This window comes from Danio rerio, chromosome 3, assembly GCF_049306965.1.
Source record: "Danio rerio strain Tuebingen ecotype United States chromosome 3, GRCz12tu, whole genome shotgun sequence".
Taxonomy (NCBI): Eukaryota; Metazoa; Chordata; class Actinopteri; order Cypriniformes; family Danionidae; genus Danio; species Danio rerio.
Genome location: NC_133178.1, coordinates 25,587,315 through 25,610,738, shown reverse-complemented (window position 1 = coordinate 25,610,738; position 23,424 = coordinate 25,587,315). Strand labels below are relative to the sequence as shown.

The window sequence follows — 23,424 nt, the reverse complement described above, 5'->3', positions numbered from 1 at the left end:
TTTTTTCTCAAGTAAATTGTTGCACTGTAAACATCACAAATAAGTGCTTTGGCCATCTACATTTAAAGAGTAATGTGAGTGCAGGCCATTGAAAAAGGGAGACAGTCACACTTTTAGTTCGTGCACCATTAGTCTACATAAAAAATGCGCTTCTTATCCCCAGACTATATCCTGTTTGATTTCCAGATAATAGCTCACCTAGTCATTGCCTTACATGTTTGCAACTCTCAGACAATGCAGTATATCATCATAAACCATGCACTGAATATTTTGCACATTGTCCTCATTACAGTGGGTAGATTTGCTGTTTTGAAGAGTGGAAATGATGGCTGTTGACTTATTTGTTTGTTTTTTAAGGCCCTTCCTGGACATGTTGTATTCTGCATTGGACTGCGACACAGAGGATTACCAGGCACTGTTTGTGCTTTGCCTCCTGTATGCCATGTCTCACAGTAAAGGTATCTAATCTTCACAGGAATAATAGACTTAAGCAAAGCATACTAATTGACACTAATGTTTGATTTACCAATTTTGTGGTTGTCAAATAAGAAAAAAGGGTGTTGTACGTGTCAATAAAATGATGCAAATTGCCATTGCTGACATTATTTACATAACATTATACAGATAACTGTATTGTAGTACTTTATACATGATCTTCTCTATATCAAAATATATGTGCATCTTTATTTTACCTGTTTTAAAAATATATATTTTACCTCTATTTTAACCAAATAAGTTGCCCTTAAAAAAGTAATAAAAAAAAAATAATAATATTATAAAAATGTGGAGACAAAATAATCAGCTTTGTTTTGAAGTACCCACAATATTTCCACAACATTACTATGGTATACTGTTGTATTGAAATATGTAGTATTCAACTAGGGGGCGATACAGCAAGAAGGTCGCTGATTCGAGCCCCAGCTGGGTCAGTTGGCATTTCTGTGTGGAGTTTGCATGTTCTCCCCGGGTTTCCTCCGGGTGCTTCGTTTTTCCCCCACAATCCAAAGACATGTGGTATAGGTGAATTAATTAAGTTAAATTATCAGTACTTTATGTGTGGGTGTGAATGCAAGAGTGTATGGGTGTTTTCCTGTACTGAATTGCGGCATCCACTGTGTTAAACATATGCTAGATAAGTTGGTAGTTCATTCCCAACCCCTGATTAATACAGAGACTAAGCCAAAAAGAAAATGAATGAATGAGTATGGAACTGTACAAACAGTAAAGGCAGAAATGAAACCATTTCTTTTGAACTTCCTTCAAAAAAATAAAAATGAGGAAAAAAATGGTTCTGGTTTCCAAAAAGGTTTAAACAGCTATTGTATTTTTACAGCTGTTCTCAGCATTGAGAATAAGCAGAAATGTTTATTGAGCAACAATTCATCATAATAAAATGATCATGTGATGGTTATGAATGTCGCTTTGACATTACAGTGAAAAGGTCTTAACAATTTTTTGGGGCTTATTATTGGCTATGATTGCAAAGTTATGTGTTATATTCAAGATGCAGTAGGCCTGCACTATATATCGCTTCCATATCGATATTGCAATGTGCTCATTTGCAATAGTCACATCGCAGAATATGTAATTCTCAGTCTGAATCATAGTTGATCAGGAGCCACAGAATACATTTGATTTATTGAGTCATTGCTAAGTTTAACCATAATCGAGTGAAAGTTTAGTTAAATAATTCACAAGTATAAAACATGTTTTTAAGTGACTGCATTTAAAGAGAGTTTAAAATTGGACCACATTTTGGCACAAGAAATAATGATGCTTGGAAGTGCATTGAATTATTTATAAGATTTTTTGTTAAAAAAAATCGTACAAATTTTGTCTTGTTTCTAGTTCAGAGATCTACATTTTAAAGCAAAAATAACATTTTTTTTTTTAAAGAAAAAATCCAAATTTTTAGAAATTAGTTCTAGAAATGACACCAGGCAAAGTAAGAAAAGCATGTTTGTATTGTAATTTTTCAGTTTCTGTACCTGAATACTGTTAGACCTCCCAGAAAAAAAACTGTATTCAGAAACTGTATTAATATTGCAATATTTATTGCAGAAAAATTAAATATTGCAATATCAGATATTTCGAATAGCGTATGGTATAAAATATTATTTTAAAAATGTGCGTCTGCCGAATTCATGGCCAGACAGTAGACCATGAATTGAGTTATTGAGTTAAATTGACAAAACTGACTAAGAGCTGATGACGGCACAGTTTGAAGTTTGGTCAACCAATCAGCGGAGAGAGGGCACAAAGAACATATTTTAAAGTCATTTATTCATTTCGGTTAACTTGCATTTTCATTTTGTGTTTAAAAACAAAATGTGACAGAAAGAAAAATACAAAATTGACAAAACTACATTTTTATGTCTGTGAGAGAGTTTAAATTTAGCATGAACAAAAATGAGGAAAGAAATTATGCGTAGGTACACGGACAATTAATAATGCTTAACACTGCGATGCAATGATTATGTGGTTGCACCAATGTAACAAATTAGATGACTTCATAGTTATTTTTATAGCTTGTTTATGTGAGCTTGTGTGTATGTGCAGGTATAAACCCAGAGCTCTTGGAAAGAATCCAGCTACCTGTGCCGAGTCAAGAGAGGAACACTTACAGTCAGGTGCTGGTGGAGAGAGTGATCCGAATCATGAGCCAAGCTGCTCAACCAGGTACATAGACCTAAAAACGAGCACACACACACACGCACGTCCTACTCGTATCATTCGCACATTTACTGATGATTCCAAAAATAATCCTTCACTTGCTTAGACATGCTCATTTAATATTTCAAGCTGCAGATTCCACTGGTGTGTCTGAACTTGACTATATAAACCAAAGCACTCAGTATTTATTCAGTGTAGTCCTTTACTGATCCTTCAGCCAGGTGATTGAGCAACTTTTTATGTACACACACAGCTTAAACAAAACCTCTTCTGTGTGGTTTGTTTGACAAATATCAGGTGTGTTTTTAAGACATCTGATCTTCGTCCAAACTAGAAAGTGGTTAAACATTAAATAAATCAAAATGTACCTGGTTGGATTTTTATTTTCATTTTTATTTTTTTGATAGTACTTCAATAGTTCATACTTAGATATTGCTTAATTTTAATAGCAGGTTTGGCATGCTGTCCTAGGAGAGATCCCTGAGCTCGGAGATAATTGAGTCCAGGGCTCCCACCTGTTCAATAGCCGCATTTCCACTGTCGTGCCAGTGTGTGCTTGGACTTTTATTGGGCCGAGCATGAGCAGTGAGACCGAAATCATGCTGCGTTTCCACTGTCGGACTAGTAGCCCGCAGTGCTTCCCCCAAACCCCGCCCCTAGAACGTCTCCACAATCAAACGTCACACAACCCACCTAGTTCAGCAGGAATCAGGCAGACAGATAAAGCACACCATCGCATCATTCACGAAACTATTAAAATGAAGACAACCAAAACAAACAAATGACATGTTACTGTACAGCATTATGTTATATGTCTATACGCACAGGCCTATGTATTTTCATTCATTATATTTGTTTACTCGCTGACCGATTGTTGGCATCGTGCATCGAGTGCTCTTGCCACTAACAGAGAAATGACACTGTGCACCATCCATAATATAAAACATCCTCCATTCGATAAATGCTGTCAAACATTCAGCCCAAACGCTTCCGAAAGACCTAAAGCATTTTAATATTTCCATAGGCTATATGACACTTAATAGGTAATTCCCCTTTATTTAAGAGAATCATTTAAGGATGTTGCATACTATTCACTTATCTTACATAAAGGAAACCATTAAGTGTTTTAGGACATAAGTGCAAGCAATAAAATAAAGGCTAGTAAGCATGTAATAAGCATGTAAGGGGTACGAGATCAGGTAGTTCTCGAGAGCTCCCTCTGGTAAAGGAGAAAAGGTGGAGATGGGGTGGATGGGGGTATTCTTCAAAAAGCGAAGATGAGGGAGTAATGCTTGTCGGGCTATTTATAGTGAGTTTGGAATGATCCGATTGGCTTACTAATGATTACAGATGTGAGACCAGCTGCGATCAATCATATCACGTGCTCCTCTCAAAATCCTCTAGTTTGTGAAACTTCACTTAATAAATGTGTCTGATTTTTTTTTTTCAAGTCAGTTTCTTTTCATAATCAGTTGTAATCATTTTATTTTCCTTTAAAACTGTACTTGAGCATTATTTATTTACTATTATAATATATTTATTTTTAAAAATGAGCTATTATTTTGTTTAAAATATTGATATATTTAAAACGGTTGTTCTTTCATTGTTTTTTTAAAATACTTTTTTACTCTTTTACTTTTCTATATATATATATATATATATATATATATATATATATATATATATATATATATATATATATATATATATATATATATATATAATAATTTTATTTTATTATATATATATATATTATTATTATATATTTTTTTTTTACCAGTTTTTGTTTTGACTAACAATAATTCTCTGAAGTGACATTTGCTTATTTCTAATGTAAAGATGTCTGCACAGGTTAGAGAGAATTTTTTTTTCAAGAAATATTAGCAGATGTAACACTTTGCGGTGCAACATTCTAGCCCGCAAAATAACATCCCTTTATTATTTACCACTTTATTAGGTAAATCATACTATTTGCAGTTTATTAATAATGTGAAAAGCTTCAGGAGTCGGCAACCAAGTGGGTCAGAGCTTAGTAAAGGGTCATTTTAAATGCCTTTTTGACTGATACATTTCTTTAGATCCGTAGCCTTTACCACAGCCTTGAGTAACACAAACTGCAACCATTTCCTCTAACCGTCCATTTCTTTCACCTTTGTTAAGAAAAATTAAAGCCAATTTCTCCTTTTAGATCTTATGTAATTGTTGTGACATTTGAATGTCGATTTGCTTCATGATCACATGTTCTTGCATAGTTTTCTGACAGCTCAAAACTGGTACTCAGCTATAGTTAGAACAAAAATGTAGAACTGATTAAGCCCACAATATACACATGATGTCATCCTGTTGTATGATATTGGCTATTTGTGATTTTGACATTTCCGTCCAGAATCCATTGTGACACTAGCGTGACAAGTAGCTGAACTCATCTTCCTTTCATTTGCAGCACATTTGTGTGCCAACATTGTTGTTTGGCTGGTGTTATGGTAACACACAATCATATAAAATCTATTTTAATGTCATATACTTCTTTTTTCAAAAGATATTTTTCCCAAAAATAAACATGTAGTCACCCTTAAAGGTTTCCAAACACAAAATATTATTTTCTTGAAGAATTGACATCCATAGTAGGAAAACCATAAATCCAATAATCTTCCTAATGTGATATTTGATGTTAAACAGAAGAGAGAAACTCAGAGATGGTCAGAAGTAGTCAGATGTTTTTTTCTTTCTTTTTTTTTTGCTTTTTTTTTATTTTTATAAAAGATCACATTGATTGATCTATAAAATTAGAACAATTGCTCCTAATGCACTTGATGCTATGCTGTGATGACATAAATTTGGACAAATTGCTTGTGTGTTTCAGATGGGAAGGTGCGTCTTGCCACCCTGGAGTTAAGCTGTCTGCTTTTGAAACAGTCAGTGCTGTCTGGCTCTCAGTGCATTATAAAAGATATCCATCTGGCCTGTTTGGAGGTAGGTGTCCTAACAAAGAGCAGCTGTACTATCACATGTTCAGCATTTTATGAATGCCAGCAGGGTAATATGATTTGATAGATCTCTTTTAGATTTAGTAAACGTGTTTATGATTAGTTCAAGTTTACCAAATGGGAATGGTGAAAGCTGTGAATATATTTAAAGAACTATAGTTTTATTCACATAACACACATACATTGGAAACCAGAAGTTTACATACACTGTATAAAAAGGCACATAACCATTTTTTCTAGTGTCAGATGTTAAATGTGACTTAATTTTTTTTTTATTTTAGTAAGTTAGGATAACCAAAAATGTTTATATTTGCTTAATAGCATAATTATGAGAGAGATATTTCTTTAAGAATTTTTTATAACTTTTCTTAAAAGTCAAAAGTCGACATACATTAAGATTACTGTGCCTTTGAAAAAGCCCAGATGATGGTGACAAGGATTTGGAAGATTCTGATTGGCTAATTGCCAACATTTGAGTTAATTGGAGGCACAACTGTTGATTAGTATTTAAGGCAAACCTCAAGCACACTGCTTTTTTTGTGTGACTACATGGTAAAATGAAAAGAAATCAGCCAAGACATCAGGAGGAGAATTGTGGAACTCCAAAAATCTGGTTCTTTTTTGAGTACAATTTCCAGATGGCTCATCAATTCAAATGCTCTTCAGTTCAAACAATTGGCCACGCTCATCAGTTCAAACAATTGTACACAATTATAAACAACATGGGAATGTCCAGCCATCATACCACTCTTGAAGGAGAAGGATTTTGTGTCTCAGAGATGAATGTGCTGTGGTGCGAACCATGTGTTTCAACCCCAGAACAAACCCAAAAGGCCTTGTGAAGATGCTGGCTAAAGCTGGTGTGTGTGTTTCGTTATCTATAGTGAAACTAGTCCTGTCCTGACATGGGCTGAAAGGCCACTTGACTAGATAGAAGACAGTACTCCAAAAGCACCCTAAAAAGTTTGCAAAATCACACAGGAAAAAAAGACTTTAGTTTTTGGAGACATGTTCAGTGGTCTGATAAAACTAAAATTTAACTGTTTGGCCATCGTTACATTTCAAGGAAAAAGGGGGAAGATTACAAGACTGGGAACATCATTTCAACTGTAAAGTATGGGGGTGGTAGCCCACAAATATGACTCAGTTACACCAGTTCTGTGAGGAGGAATGCACCAGAATTCCAGCAAACTATTGTGAGAAGCTTGTGGAAGGATACCCAAAATGTTTGACCCAAGTTATAGAGTTTAAAGGCAATTTTACACAATAATAAGGGAATGTATGTAAACGTTTGACTGTCTAGAAAGTAATGAAATATTCTCAATAAAAAAAAATATTTAATAATATATATATAATTATATATATATATATATATATATATATATATATATATATATATATATATATATATATATATATATATATATATATATATATATATATATATAATTTTAATTTATATATATATATATATATATAATTATATATATATATATAATATATATATATATATAATTTTGGCATTTTATTCGTTCATTAATTTTCTTTTTGGCTTAGTACCTCTATTCATCTGGAGTCTGACAATTTAGCTTATCCAATTCACCTATACCGCATGTGTTTGGACTTGTTGGGGAAATCGGAGCACCCGGAGGAAACCTATGCGAGCACGGGGAGAGCATGCAAACTCAACACAGAAATGCCAACTTACCCAGCTGAGGCTCGAACCAGTGAACTTCTTGCAGTTAGGCGACAGCACTACCTACTGCGCCACCGCATCGCCCATTCTGACATTTTGCAAATATAAATTATTTTGGTAATCCTAACTGACCTAAAAGAGAAAATGTTTAGTATTATTTAACATCTGACATAAAAAATGCTAATTTGCCTTTTCATAGAGTGTATGTAAACTTCTGGTTTCAACTGTATGTGTACACGTGTGGACTTTTTTCTTCATCAGCAGATAAAATGCTTTTGTCACAATTAATATATATACAATATATCAAATTTTTACAAAATGTGACCCCTACTTAAATGTCATACACTATAACAGTAGTTTTTTTTTTTAGCAAAGACTTACAGCAATAGTTAATAGATGACTTACTGGAAGAGTCTGTTAAATTATCCCAGAGCAGCTCTGAAAAGTTAATTTTATTAAACTCCTAGGTTTTACCTATTTGTCAGTCAGAAGGTTTTAAGTGTTTTAAAGGTAATAAAAAATTTGGATAATCACTTACTAGTTTATATATTTTTGTAAGATCAAGTTCCAATAAGTTAATATGTTGAATCATCATTTCACCATTTTTTTGGCATTTTATTTTCCAAAAAGTTATTTATAAAGCATAATATATTGTGATAAATGGTTTAGCATATATAACATCACTTTTCCCATGTAAGAAATTATTGAAAACATAAATACCAAACAAACAAAAAGGAGTAAATATTGAAATAATACCAATTGTGATCAAATAATGAAATTTATCAAGAACAAGAATCATTTACTCAGTGCTGCAGGGCCGTTTTCCTGCAGAATTTAGCTCCAAATCCAATTAGACACACCTGAACCAGCTAATCAAGCTCTTTCTAGGTATACTAGAAGCATCTTGGCAGGTGTGTTGTAGCAAGTCGGAGCTAAACTATGCAGGGACACCGGCCAGGACTGATTTTGGACACCCCTTATTTACATGAATAAACATATTAATCTAATTCACTCTCATAAACGCAAGTAATATTTGAATTCCAGTTTGAGCAATATTTTACCTGTAGGAAAATCAAATCTCTTAAATGATCTTAAATCATCTTGTTTTCTCAGACTTCCAACAACTATTTATTAATGAATGTTTCATTAGAGTATTCTTATGAAGATATTTTGGTGACATATTAACACAGGAAAACAGATCTTATTTTACATGGTTTAAACCTGTGACTTTTTTAATTACCAGGAAAAAAATTTAAAACAAGATTTAAAACGAGTCAAATGTGTGCTATTCTATATTTCTTTATACGTGTATATTATATTTGAGAAATACTCAACAGTACTACATTGTGGTGAATGTTTTAGTGATGAGTATTGTTTATAACCTGCTTTGTTATTGAAGATAAGGAAATACACATGAATTTATCTCTCACTTACCGAAAAGGATCCCCTTGAAATTTGTAATATTAAAAAAGAGACTGAATCATGCTGATTGGCTTGTCAACAACTGCAAACAAGGCTATCCAAAATGGATTGCCTAATATGTCTAACTTACCGACCATTTCCTAACAGTATGGACACTTTGGTTTTTCCCAGTAATTTTTCTTTTATTGAGTAACGACTGCTTTCATTCTTATTTTGAAACGAGTCTAATTTACAGGAAAAGGGACCTTTTAAATGTTTATATTGTGCAACTCAGTCATTTCTATAATGATCTTCTTTTATATTTAGGGAGCCCGAGAAGAGAGTCTTCACCTTCTGAGGCAATTTTACAAGGCAAGATGGTCTTTCCCTTTATTTCAGATCAAATGAAAATCACCAGCGTTTAAGCACTTACTGGAATCTGGATGGTTTAAAGCAACGGACTCTCTTGCTAATCATTTTCGTAATTATCCCCTAGTCATCCCACTTGCGTTTGATTTCCTTTTAAGTCTGAGGAAAAGTTAAGCTCTCATCCTAAAGACTTTGCTGTTTTGATATTCTGGAAAATCCCAACAGTTTCCTGCTGAAACAAGTCAGCGCTCTTGGTGGTATTTTCACATAGAGACATTTCTGTGAAAGTGTACTGCCATTAAAAATAATACTCAGATTCATGCAAGACAGCAAAGTACAGTATTGTGTTTAACCTTTGTTTTTTTTTCATTTTTTTTTTCCTTCTCAGTAAAGGATTTTTCCCATGTTTTATAGCAGCCTGCAGGCCTTATTTTAATCTTCACTTTTTTTGTCATTTTCCAAGAAGTCCTGAAATTTGAGTGGTCTGCCGTGATGGTGTTCTGTGAGGGCAGCTTTTGCTTTCACATTTCATTGAAAACTCTTTTTAAGAACGCATTACGCACATTCCAAACAACATTATATGCAAAAGAAGTTTGGAACGATTGAGGACGGCATGTAAATAATGACATAACTGAATGTTCTGTTCTGGGATTATAGTGAGCCCTGGGAGGACCTGTGTTTTTGCTATCTGATCTGTGCTCCTTACGGGCGTACATAATGGGATCAGCGTGTCCCGACTTTTCCAAGAAACTGAATAGACATGTAGTAGTCAGAAGTCTGGTCACACCTACTATATGCCATTTCTTTTGTCTGCGCTACAGCATAACAGTGAAGTCAAAACAATGAAATAGCAGAACTGAAAGCATTGAAATTATCCAGTGACCAAAATGGCTTTTTACTCCATTTGTGGAGTCTGACTGTTCTGAATAATTGAACTCATACGCCTTTTCTTTTTAATTCTGTGCTATTACCGCCTTTTCTCAGCATGTTTCTTCCCTTTAACCTTCCATTGGGACTTTTCATTGACTGAGCGTGAATCACTGATTCATGTTTATTGATCTTTTGAGAGTGCTGATGTTGGGTGATGACACAAGTTGAGTAATAACATTACATTTAATGTTACAGTCATCCTGAAATAAGAACAATTAGAAATTAGTTTCTGTATGGTCAAAGTTGAGTGCTTCATTCATATTGTCAGCTTTTAATTGATATTTGTCTTTCCCCGTCACATGATCTTTCAATATTCATTCAGATATGTTGGCTTGTTGCTTAAGAAATGCTCATTATTGTTGCTGTTATTTTTATAATTATCAAAATAAGATATTATTATTATTATTATTATTACTATAATTAAAAAGTATTTTATTATTATTATTTTTATATTATTATTTTCATTATATTATTATTAAATACAGTTTTACTGCTTAATGTTTTTGTGAGTATTACTTTTTTAAATAATTTATTCAATTATATATATATATATATATATATATATATATATATATATATATATATATATATATATAAAATATTATATATAATTTTTTATATAACTTTTGTATTATTTCATATCATCCTTGCTAAATAATATAATATAATGCAATATTATATTATATTATATTATATTATATTATATTATATTATATTATATTATATTATATTATATTATATTATATTATATTATATTATATTATATATGACCACAAACTGAAGGGTACTGTGTGTTTTATTTTCCTGTCTGGTAATCGTTTCCCTGTACTGTTTCTCTTCCCTCAGGGGGAGGAGATCTTCCTGGATATGTTTGAGGATGAGTACAGGAGTATGATGGTAAGCGGCTTTACTGAACACATCATTGTTGTCTTTGTTGCAACTTTACTCTTGCTGTGTGTCAAAACCTGATGATACAGCAACACATCCTGCTTCAGAAGTGAGAGAAGCCTCTGTTATCAGAGTATTTCTGGGTAAGGAGTGGCTAATGCTTAACTGCTTCCTTTAGCAGAAAATTGTTTCCTGGTGATGTTCATAACTTACTTCCTTTAGGTTGCAGCAAACCTGTGTGCCATACTTCCTTCCAGGGAATGAATAAAATATAAATAAATAAATATGTATATACAGTTGAAGCCTGAATTATTGGACCCCGTTTATTTTTCCCCCAATTTCTGTTTAACGGAGAAGTTTTTCAACACATTTCTAAACATAATAGTTTTAATAACTCATCTCTAATAACTGATTTATTTTATCTTTGCCATGATGACAGTAAATAATATTGACTAGATATTTTTTAAGACACTTCTATACAGCTTAAAGTGACATTTAAAGGCTTAACTACAATAATTAGGTTAACTAGGCAGGTTAACATTAGGCAAGTCATTGTATAACAGGGGTTAGTTCTGTAGACTATCAAAAAAAAAATTACTTAAAGGTCTAATAATTTTGTCCTTAAAATGGTGTTAAAAAAATTAATAACTGCTTTTTTTCTAGCCGAAATAAAACAAATTAGACTTTCTCCAGAAGAAAAAAAAATTATCAGACTCACTGTAAAAATGTCCTTGCCCTGTTGAACATTATTTGGAAAATATATAAAAAAAAAAAAAAAAATTCAAGACTAATTATTCTGACTTCAACTGTGCGGGCGTGCGTGTGTGTGTGTGTTTAATAATTAGTTATAAACAAAGTATCATTAAACTACTACGTATGATTAGCGTACTGTTGTTTCATATGATTGACATGTTGCAAACAGACATTGTGTAGAGGGTAGTATAGACTCTTGTCACTTCCATAATTTCTATTTATGCTTCTTCATTTTATTACTATTTTTTTTTAGCTTGACAGCCTTGTTAATCATTATTAACTGTTACTATAATTAAAACGGAGGCCTGGATTTTCATTAAAAATGTACCTTTTGTGTTTAATGAGTTACAATATGTGGAAATAAAAATTCAAATGTCACACATAACCACAACTTACTGACCCAGTAAACACTAACTTAAGCTTGAGAAACCAGTACCAACTACCAAATCTAGTGTTTAATGTCTTTACTTTTTCTCTTTGTGTATGTGTTTATAGAGTAAGCCTCTAAACGTGGAGTATCTTATGATGGATGCGTCCATTTTGCTTCCTCCCACTGGCACACCCCTTACCGGCATTGACTTTGTGAAGCGGTTGCCCTGTGGAGATGTGGAGAGGACACGCAGGGTCAGTCATAAACACATACACTCATTCTGAAAGCCCTGAGATTGAATTATTTGCATGGATCCCGTGGCCTTTTGTCAAATATTTTGGCTTTATCCAAAACCTCCCTTTTCTCACGTTGCAAGAAAGCTTGTGTTTCTTGGCCAGTGTTTACACTGTTTGTCTTCTGGGAAACCATGCACTGCATTTTATAAATGGATTTCATGTGTTTTAGAGGTATAACAATGGCAGGCTTTCTGCTGTGTGGGTAATGCAGAATATCGACTTAATTTGGTCTGAATGGCAAGTATGTGTGTTTAGAGATGCAGTTGTGGACATGAATGAAAGGCCAACAATAAAATGCCAAGATTGTTCAGTCAATACTAAGGCTGCACAATATATAGTTTCAGCTTCACTGTCATAATGTGCGCATCTGAAATATTCTCATCGCAGAATCTACAATATCGAACTGGTATTATAATTGATTTGAAAACGTTCAAGCCATTACAATGTTTAAGCATAACGTTATAATATTAAATATTTGTTATGTGTGTTTTATTATTTAAGTCATAAGACATTACGATACTTGTATTTATCTGTATTTACGATGAAGACTATAAGGTGTTATTTTACATTTGATTACTAAATTTGTGTATCTGAATATTGCTAGACTTCCAGAAAGTCATCGAGCACTGTATATTTTGTTTGTACAATATTGTCATCACTGTATTTCTCAATGTTTTTGATTGGTTTATTATATTTTATGAAGATGCACTTCCTTTAAAAAAATAATCCTGGTGTATAAAAAGTTATGACTTCTTTCCAAATAGACCCATTCATTTCATATGGTGACATTATGTATTCAATATCGCAATATATATTGTAAAAAAAAATTGCATTGTCATTTTTTTTTTCAATATCATGCAACTGTTGTCAATACTAATAATATATTTATCAAAGTTGCCTTTTGTGCTATATTATGCTATATAAGATAGTGGGACAGCAGAGAAACTAACATTCTTAATAATTATAGCTTGCTCTTTTATTGTGGCCAAAGCAGTCTGTTGTTTAAGTTTTTATGAATAACCAACTTATGCAAGAATTTAAAGATTATAGTAAGGTGAATCTGATAGGTTTATGTTTATTTTTTATTTATTGTTTATAGGAAGGCTAAATGGGAATAAAAGGTTAACATTTTTAGTGCTATTTTTATTTCTAAATGATTATATTGCCTAATTCTGTTGGAGCAGGTTTTGTAGACTTGGCAAATACAGTACATTTTTCAGACTTTTGTACAAACATCCATTTAGGATGTTCTTTGCAGTTTTTCTGAGGTATTTTAAATTTTGGAATCGTATTATTCTGAAATTATGGCTGTTTCTCAATTCCAAGACTGCAGATAGCATACTCCTGTTCTGGTGAAAACTGGTCTTTCCATGTTACCTTGGAAGAACGAACTCGGGAGACCGCGAGAACACTGAACGCATCCTTTGAGAAATGAGATGCTGCACTCTTCCTGATTCCTACAATACAAATAAAAATATTTCTGCAAATAAACACCCTAATGTGTTTGTTTTCCAAGGAATGTTTACTTTCACCCTCTCATTTAGGGAAACTCATAAAAAAATTAAGTTATATCTCCGAACGTTAATAATGAATGTATATAAAATGCTGCGCTTCCCATGTTCTTTATTCAGTCGAAATGAGCATCGAACTCGCTCTAGTAGTCCCAGTAGTCAATTCTGCATCGGTGCATCCTCGATACCAAAAACACATTCGGGAACTTTTAGTTGTCCTCCATCCTTGCGGTCTTGAGTTTTGGAACTGAACTTTGGCAGTTGATGATATCGTTACACGATAACACAAAAGGTGCAAGATCACTGAAAAACGTATATTGAGAATCAGCCAGAGTTGTTATTACATTTATTAATATATGCATAGAACAAATGTAAGGACTGTTTGCTTGAATGATGCATAAAGCAATGCATTCATAAAACTGTACCAAGAGATGCAATTTTAAATATAGTATTGCTGAAACATATCAATATATCAAGACAACTCTCTATAAATGTTACAGTATGGTTGTGCTTCTTGATTTGAGTTACATTTTTTTGAAAAAAATTCTTTGCACTCGTGTGGAGCATGAACTCCAGGAAGATTGAGATCTTTTATGCTGCGTGTTCATAATTGATTGTTGTTACAGCTTCAGCTACTTATTTGTGTCCCTGCAGGCTATCCGTGTTTTCTTCATGCTGCGATCGCTGTCCTTACAGCTACAGGGTGAACCAGAAACTCAGCTTCCTCTCACACGACCGGAGGATCTCATCAAGACTGATGACGTGCTTGACCTCAGTAAGGCCAAATTAAATGTTTTCATGTTTTCATTGCTGACTTTTTAAATTTTACTTGCTTTTTCAAATTTTTTTTTTTTACATTTTTCTAACAAGACACAGTGGTCAATATTTGAAGCGGATGAAAAATGTTTTTAAAAATAGTCCCAAAATAAAAATGTGGATTGTTCAATGGGGGTTAAGTACGACTTTGATAAAAGGTATTGTTCCAAGTCACCATGAGCACCTCTGTGCTTTATGTCAATGCACTAATCACTAGGCTATTTGCACCAACACAATTTGTGTTTTTGATTCAACTGAAAGGTTGCCATACCATGATTTAATAAACTTCCCAAAACAAGTATATTACAATGTTTTGTATTTTTTTGAGTCAAATATTTAAATGGATAATTTACTGTAAAGTATATTTAAAGCATATTCATATTTGTTTTTATTTAAAAAAAAAAGCTTAGATGTGTTCACCTGTAGGGTTTTGGACCAAATGTGGCATAGCATGCGTGTTTAAATATAACTAAGTTTTTTGATAACACTTCGGTATTACTGTTCATTTATTCATTTGCTGGAAATTATAACTGAGTTTAGAAATAGTTTTGAAACAAATCTTTGCACTTAACAAACAAAATTAATCATATAGGCTAATGGTTGTCTAAGCGTACAACACATTTCCTTATCCACGAAAGAGAGAAATAGAAAGTGAAAGTAAAGGCTGATTGGAGGTGGCTAATTCTTTATCATCCTGCTGCAGATGGTCTGTTTAACTGCTTCTCACCAGTGAAGCATTCAGTTTTTCCACTTACAAAGTCCACCATGAAAATGGGAAATGCGCCATATCGCAGATGAACTAACTCTTCGGCCCAGTTTACACTAGTGCGTTTTAGTTTTAAAACAGCGTTTTAGATCAAAAACGATCCGCGTCCACACTAGCGTTTCACCTAGCGTCTCTGAACATATCAACGTCCTCACTACGCCACCACAAACGTATATCACGTGACCATTCGCACACTCTGGGCATGCGCGTTCTAGTATAAACAGAAAGTGTCTCGCTCGGCATTGGGTTATTGTTAGTCAACAAATGCCTTTTGAACATTAAATGCGATGGCAAAGAAAGCAAGAGAGGTATTTTTGTGGACAGACGACGAGGTCGAATTGTTACTTAACGCCTGTTTCACACCGCAAGCGTCAGCGGCGCGTGAGCAGAGCGTGAGCAGCGCGTGTGTTTTCGGCGTCCATGTTAACAGATTAGAGCTTTCATACCGCACGCAGCAGCAGCGCGTCAGTGCGAGGCGTGAGCGTCGCCGAAGCAGCAGTGCAGCGATAGTTTCGGCGCTGGGTCTATTTTTGACGCGCTGCTCACGCTCAATTAAAGTGACAGTGCATTGAGAATGACCAAAACACATTGAATGACAGTAAAAACTAACAATTTTACCCAATAAATGCGTTAATAATGTCAAATGGTTTATATATAGTCATTCAAATGAACTTAAAACGATTAAAAACGGCAACAAACATTTATTTAGGCACGAACTACAAAACCAAATGTAAAACTATTTTACTATCAGTTTTGCTTAAGTTGCACACTAGTGTTGTAGGAGAGGGGAAATGGAATATTTACGGGATTTGTAGTCCATAGCGAAGTGTATTGTGGGTAGTGTAGTGCGACACGCATGCTGGATTATGTGAGCTCGCTGTGTTCTGTGCAGCTAGCAGAGCAAGAAAGTTTTAATCGGCTTTGTTTTATGTTCACTCGAATTATTCCTACCGGGAGCTGTTTGCACTGTGAATCTGACAACACGAAAATAAGTAAAAGAATGGCATGCATTAATTACTTTTGTCCGTCTCATCATCTGCACGAGCATGAATTAACGAGCTGTTTTTCTGCCGCTGGACATTACTGAAGCGGAGAAATTAACACTAGTTTGATCAAGTATAAATATCATTATAACTATATTGTATAAATATGATTATAACTAGGTCTACAGTAACCTGATAATCAAAAAACAAATGACATGATATCACAGGCGATTGTCTTCTGACTGTAGACACTTCTCATATAAGTTAGCTTTAGAAGCATACAGCACTATTTGATCTATACAATTTGTAAAATAAACATTTGCAGGTTAATGAAACAGCATAGGAGGGGCCTTGGTACAGATGAAAAGTTTAAAAAGTGTATTTGTATATAGAGGGGTAACTAGATAGAATAGACAGAGATAGGTTGATCTCAGCAGCAGCTGCCGAAGAGCTGCGCGCTGCAGACGCAGCTGGTGTGAAAGGCAAACGCCTGCGTGCTGCTTCTGCTCGACATACGCGCTGCTCACGCTCTGCTCACGCGCCGCTGACGCTTGCGGTGTGAAACAGGCGTAAACGTAACAAATGAATAACTGCACAATGGCGCCTAAAACAGACAATAGTGCAAACATCGCTCCCATTTCTGTGTCCGTGTTGTTGTTTACAGTACTGTCTTCCGGTAGTGTTATAGTCATGTGATAGGGGCTTGACGAATAAGGGAAGGATACGCAATAACACAAAAGCCCCAATCAGGTAGCGAATCTCAGCAGTCCCGCCTCCGTTTTCAGATGTCTCCGTTTTTCCTCATCCATACTGAGATGGAGCAGCAGCGTTTCAAAATGAAAACGGCCTCTCCAGTGTTTTTAGAACACTCAGTTTTCGGCGCTCGAGAACTCTGCTGTAGTGTGGACGGATAGCGTAACCGTTGCAAAACTTATGCGTTTTCAAGCGAAAACGCATTAGTGTAAACAGGGGCTTAAAGGGAATGGAAAATGAGACTTGTTTATGCTCAAAGCACACCCATAACTCGTTAAGACAATAAGCACAACCCTGTTAGATCATGCGTCACGGTGCAGAGGTTATTTTTTTTCGTCCTTAAAATAGCAAAAGTGGATGTCGGCGCCAGTGGTGTAGTGGTTAGTGCGTCGACACATGCACTCTGGTGCTCACGGCAACCCGGGTTCGATTCCGCCTCGCGTTCCTATGCCGATCCTTCCCCTCTTTCTGCTCCCCATGCTTTCCTGTCAATTCTCTCTACTGTCCTATCAAAAATAAAGGTGAAACCCCCGAAAAAAAAAAAATAGCAAAAGTTCATTCTGACATGCCCTTAAGGCTTTTGCGCCATGCGCTTTAGACTTTACATCTAGATCGTTAATGTATTTATTTGTGCAAGTGTGTGTAAATTGATATTTTTTCACTTTTAAAATTAACTTCACTAATATTATTGTGATATAATAATAGTAATATTAAAATGTTTAAATGATTTGTTTACAATACAGTTTGTAAAGTAATATGTTCTGTCTTTTAGTAGTATATTATATGAGAGACTTGCTTTGTTTACTAAATAAATGGATCTAACTGGATTAGCATTTTAAACACTAAATAAAAGTTAAAAAGCAATTTTTTTTATCTCATATATTACATTTTTAGTAATGATACTCCTAAAATCATTCCGCATAAATCCGCAGAGTTTTTATAAAATTCTCTGCAGAAATAGCAAAAAATGTCTGCAGATTCTTTTTGGCCATACTTATAAGTCATAATAACTATAGCCAGATTGTGCAAAATCTTCACATCTCAGTGATTAATGGCATGCTGTATTGTTTTGCTTGAAGTTAACTAACATCAGCTAGTAACAAATATGTTTGTTACATATGGCCTGTTTGGTGTATTTTTACATATTTATTTAAACTTCTTCTTAAAATGTGTTTTTTTGTGCTTAACGATTGTCCTGTGTAAAAGACATATTTTCTATAATATTATTTATTAGAAAATAATTTCATCACATCACAGCAGTTGTATTTAATAAATCACAGAAAACTTTTTGTTTAGGCGTGCAAGTTGTAAAGTACATCAACATAAAATTTAAGATTTAGTGACCATACATCACTGGACATAACCTGATAGCCTTTTTGCTAGTTTATACACACTTTTTTTGGTTGCCTTTTTATTTTAATAGCTGGAATCTTATGAATCACACTGATAACATCCTGTCTTATCATCAGAAGTGTCACCCCTCATTTTCATGCAAATTTTTTAATACTTGATAACCAACTTGATATCTAACTTCTACAGCTGAGTGATTCACATGAACTCAATTGCGTCCTAGCTGTTTTTTTCTGTGGTATTAGATAAAATGCGGATTGATAAAGATGAAAGCAGCCCTTTGCTTGAATTATTATTGAAATAGAATGTTAAATACTGTAAATAGGTTTCTTGTGAACTGCGACCGTCTCTATGGTTTTGAGTTCCATGTTATGTTCTCGCACGCGTTCACAAAACTGTTTACCACACATGATGAAATCGCACTCTCGTCACCTATGCACCTCTTTCATGCAATCTGTGGGTTTGCACTGTTAACTGATTCTCACTTCAGCCCTGATGTGCTAGAAGGTCCTCGTTTCAGAACCTCTCACATCTCAGTGGTTGTGTCCAGGTGTCCTGGTTAAAAAGAGACTTTGACAGGTAAGAGGGGGTGTGTGTGCAAGCAAACTGACTCAGACCTTCCACTGTCACAGAGGCCGCTTTGCTAGAACTGGTGCTGCTGTTGTGGGCTGCAGTCTTGAGCTCTTCCAGTATATCTGGTGTCTAACTGTAAGGCTGTTTGTGAAGCACCTACGGCCTGGGTCAGAGAGTGGGCAGAACGAGCTTTTGGAAGTGTAAGCTGGTGGGAGGAAGCTCAGATTTGGCTGTGAAAATCAACCCACCGTAGCTTCCTGTCTCACAGCAGTTTGTGCATTAAAGGGTTAATGCAAATCTCTGGCATCTGACCATTTTTGCTCAGGGTTAAGATATCAATTATCGTGGGCAGCATTAGGTCAAAAAAGGATGATTTAACTTTTTAAAAACCTAATTTAATGGGATGGTTCACACGAAATTGAAAATTTATGGCATAATTTACTTTCCCTTCATCTGTTCCAAAGTTATTTGAGTTTTTTTTTTCTTCCGTCCAACTGTCCAAGCTGGAAACCATGTTTCTTTTTTCTTTTTCGACTTCAGTAGTATTTGTCTTTCTATGGATGTCAGTGCTCTACTATTTTCAGCTTTCTTTAAAATATATTCTTTTGTGTTCAGCAGAAGAAAGACACTCATAAAAGTTTAATAATAATTCCTTACATTTATATAGCGCATTTCTGGATACACATATTGTTTTGGGGGGGGTCCTCATCCACTACCAGTGTGCAGAATCCACCTGGATGACGTGACAGCAGCCATAGTGCGCCAGACTGCACACCACACAACAGCTGGTGAAGAGGAGACAGAGTGATGAAGCATATCATGATATGGAGATGGTTTGGAGGCCATGGTAGACAGAGGCCAGTGGGCAAATTTAGCCAGGAAGCTAAGGTTAAACCCCAATTCTTTTTCGATTGACATCCTGGGATTTTTAACGACCACAGAGAGCCAGGACCTTGGTTTAATAACACGGCAATAATAACTTGGTTTCGTAACACGGCACTCACTGAGCTACATACTGGATTGTTAGGACCCACACAGACCACAAGTTAAGTGCCCCTGCTGGCCTCACTAGCACCATTTCTGGCAACAACCTAGCTTTCCCATGTGGTCTCCTATTCAGGTACTAACAGCGGCAATTTATAATTGTAACGGTAGGACTAATTTAACTGTAAGAGACAAAATAGCCGATTTCCATTTTAAGAAGGGAAATAATTTCCACCTTTCACAAAACATGACTTCACATCCTTAGTTTGCAATCACAGAGGTCAGGCATTTCTTGTAGTTGGCCACAAGGTTTGCACATCTTAGGTTTGCATGTGATCAGGGATTGTGTCCCACTTCTCTTGGCAGAGCCTCTACAAATCATTAGGGTAAATAATTGAGTAAATATACAGTAAATATACTTCATTAAAAATATATATTTATTTATATTTATAATATATTTTATTTCCTCTGTTTGTATTTGACTAATCAGTTATGACAGTGATCATGTGAACTATGACGAAAGAGAAATACAAAAAAAAACAGTAACTTTAACTTTAAAAGTTAATATTTGCTGTTGTAAGACGCTAAATTATCATATGCATTTGTTTATATGACAAAACATGTCTTTTTGACTCAAGAAGGTCCATACTGACTCCACAGGGAGATACTGATAAGATCAGGACCTGATATGTGGACTTTGTGGGGTTTTACGATGTGGTCACATGTTGATTGGTCAGTTTGAATGTCTCAGCATTTTGGCTTTAGTCACATGGTCAAGAAAGATACAAAACAGGTGTAAAATTCTGCTCTGTCTCTTTCCCTGGCCTGTCTTCTCTTGGTCTGCTTCTGTCCTGCTCTGCTCCTCTCCTCCTCTAGAGTCTATCTTCTCGGACTCTACTGCAATCAGGCTAGCTTCTGGGCCTGCTCTGTTTGTCTCTTTCTCTCCCTCCCCTTTTTCTCTCCTTTTACCTCTGGTAACTTTAATTTTACATTAAAGCTGGGTACAATTTATATCATATGTTTTTATCATTTTATGTTTTATAATTTTATACAGTTATTTTGTAATTAATTCAGTTGTAACCATAGAGAATTATTGTCATTAAATCATTTCTTTTTTTAAATATTTTGTGAATTACTTTTGAATTAACTTCAACATTTAATTGTTCCATATTGCAATACAATACAATCACATAATATCAACGCTCTCCCACATTTATAGCTATTAATACTGCCCTTATTTTCTTTTTTGGTATGAGATTGCAGAAGGAACGGTTCGACTAGAAATGTAGAGTTTTTTAAGTATCATGCTGATAACCTTTAAGTCATTCGGCAGAACTACAATTCGAACCGCTGTGGTTAAAACCCATTCTTTCACTGTTAATTTACTCACTTTTTTTCTAAATTACAGTAATGATGATTTGAAACCATTGTGCTCTGGTATCCATATTTTTAATGAAAGTCTGTGGGTGCGATAACCTTTAGATCAGTCGTCTCAAACTCGTGGCCTGCGGGCCAATTGCAGCCTGCAGGATGATAGTTTGTGGCCCCGGCTTAATTTTAAAGCTTAATGTCAGTGCGGCACAGGAGTTTCATATGTATAGCACTTTACAGTTTTGTGTGTGGAGCTGAACGATCCTACCAATCCCGGTGGGGTGTATGGCTCTCAGTGGCGGGACATCGGCTGTGCATGACGCAGGCAGAGAAACATTCCCATTTTTCTTCCGCGCCTGCTGGCTGCCTCGTTTCTATTGGGTACACGCTGACATTTGTCCTTGTGCACTTCATTCACAAAAGCTTTTTTAAGTTGCTTCCCAGCGGGACATTATAAATATATAAGTGTATATAAATCAGGGATTAATTTTAGCTGGATCTTGCTGGATCCTGTTCCAGGAAATGTCAGATATTTGTGTTTTATTTTCGGTATTTATTTTAATTGATTTGGCATTAATTTGTGCGTACGCGGCGGGATAAAAGAAAAGTAAGGAACTCATTACAGCTTAATGTAGTCATCTGCAGTCACACATCTACACCTGTCCATCCGCAATAAGAGTCCCCGGTAACCAAGACCAATTATAGAGTCGCACCTGTATTTGTGGGTCATTTGCATCGCTCTACCTGTGTTGTGTTTGCATTGCCTCAAATAATAAACAATACATATATTTCTGTATGATGTAAAAGTAGTCAAAACGTTTGTCAAAACAAATGACAACAAGACAGTGTAGCTTTTTCCTGTAACAACAGCACGGTGGATAACAGTAAATCTAATCATTATTATTATTACTACTATTTACTACTGATTAATTTATTTTATTATTCTTTTTTTTATTTTTTCATCTTATGTTTTGTAAAAAAAATTCCAAGTGATCATTTTTGTGGTTTCAGACAGGAATTTTATGACGCACAAGAAAAATTCTTATTTCCTTTTATTTGTAAAATCTCTTTACATTACACTCAGTGTTCAGAGCTGGCACATCTTGCATCATCATGATTTGCGATAAAACTGGCCTTTTGATGTTCTTTTGAATGAATCCTGGAATGGCTCATCACTGAGTAGATGCAAGAATCACTTTGCTCTCAAATGACGTGACTGCTTGTAACTCAGACATACAGACAGACAGATCGACCTGAGAAACTGATGTGCTACTGATCTGTGTTATTTTTAGATTTGCAGGAAATGATGCGCGCACATAACAGTACAAACAGCACACAGTGCATTGTGTGAACTTTTTGAATTCTTCTTGAAATTTGGTTTTTAACCGTTTTTTCTTTTTTTTCTTTTTTTAGTTTTTTCCCCCCCTTTTTTTTAGATTAGGAAGTCATTGTAAAACATGCAACTACAATCTCAAATGCATTTGATCCCATTCTTGGTTCCCTTTTTCATGTCTATGCATGTCTATGCATTATCATTATTACACATGATGTGAACTCTTTCTGAGGAAGTTTCTCAGAAAAAGTTTCTCACCTTGAACACTTAGTCACATGGTACTTTTGCATGTAACACCTCACCCCCACTTTGGTTTAAAGCTAAAATCTCTTCTATTAATAGATGTGTGCTAAAATACACTTGCATATTATATTTTCTCTTGAAATTAAACAGGATGTTACTGTTTGTGATATCTGGATGCTCTGATTCTGTTACTTGTGTAAAGGATTAAGTTGAGCAGTTTGTCTGTCAGTAAAATACAGTTATGATGCACTGTTTTAATGACTCTCATTTAGTTAACACTTGCATTAGGGTCCCAAGCTTTATTTTACGAAATGCATTTTAGCCAAAGACTTTTTTACACTTTTGTAAAGCATTTGGCTGGACATCATCACCTAATGA

At 34.8% G+C, this 23,424-nt stretch overlaps 1 protein-coding gene across 8 annotated transcripts in view; it reads left to right on the top strand.

Moving 5' to 3' along the window:
- The window catches only part of clec16a (C-type lectin domain containing 16A), an 81,275-nt gene that overhangs the window by 34,347 nt on the left and 23,504 nt on the right, over positions 1-23,424 (top strand). For all 8 annotated transcript variants that reach the window (XM_005163918.5, XM_073944522.1, XM_005163916.5 and 5 more), the window contains exons 12-18: positions 358-458; positions 2,560-2,679; positions 5,537-5,646; positions 9,085-9,129; positions 10,903-10,953; positions 12,193-12,321; positions 14,529-14,649. In XM_005163918.5, the coding sequence (XP_005163975.1) occupies positions 358-458; positions 2,560-2,679; positions 5,537-5,646; positions 9,085-9,129; positions 10,903-10,953; positions 12,193-12,321; positions 14,529-14,649 (677 nt within the window). The remainder of the gene's footprint in view (positions 1-357; positions 459-2,559; positions 2,680-5,536; positions 5,647-9,084; positions 9,130-10,902; positions 10,954-12,192; positions 12,322-14,528; positions 14,650-23,424) is intronic.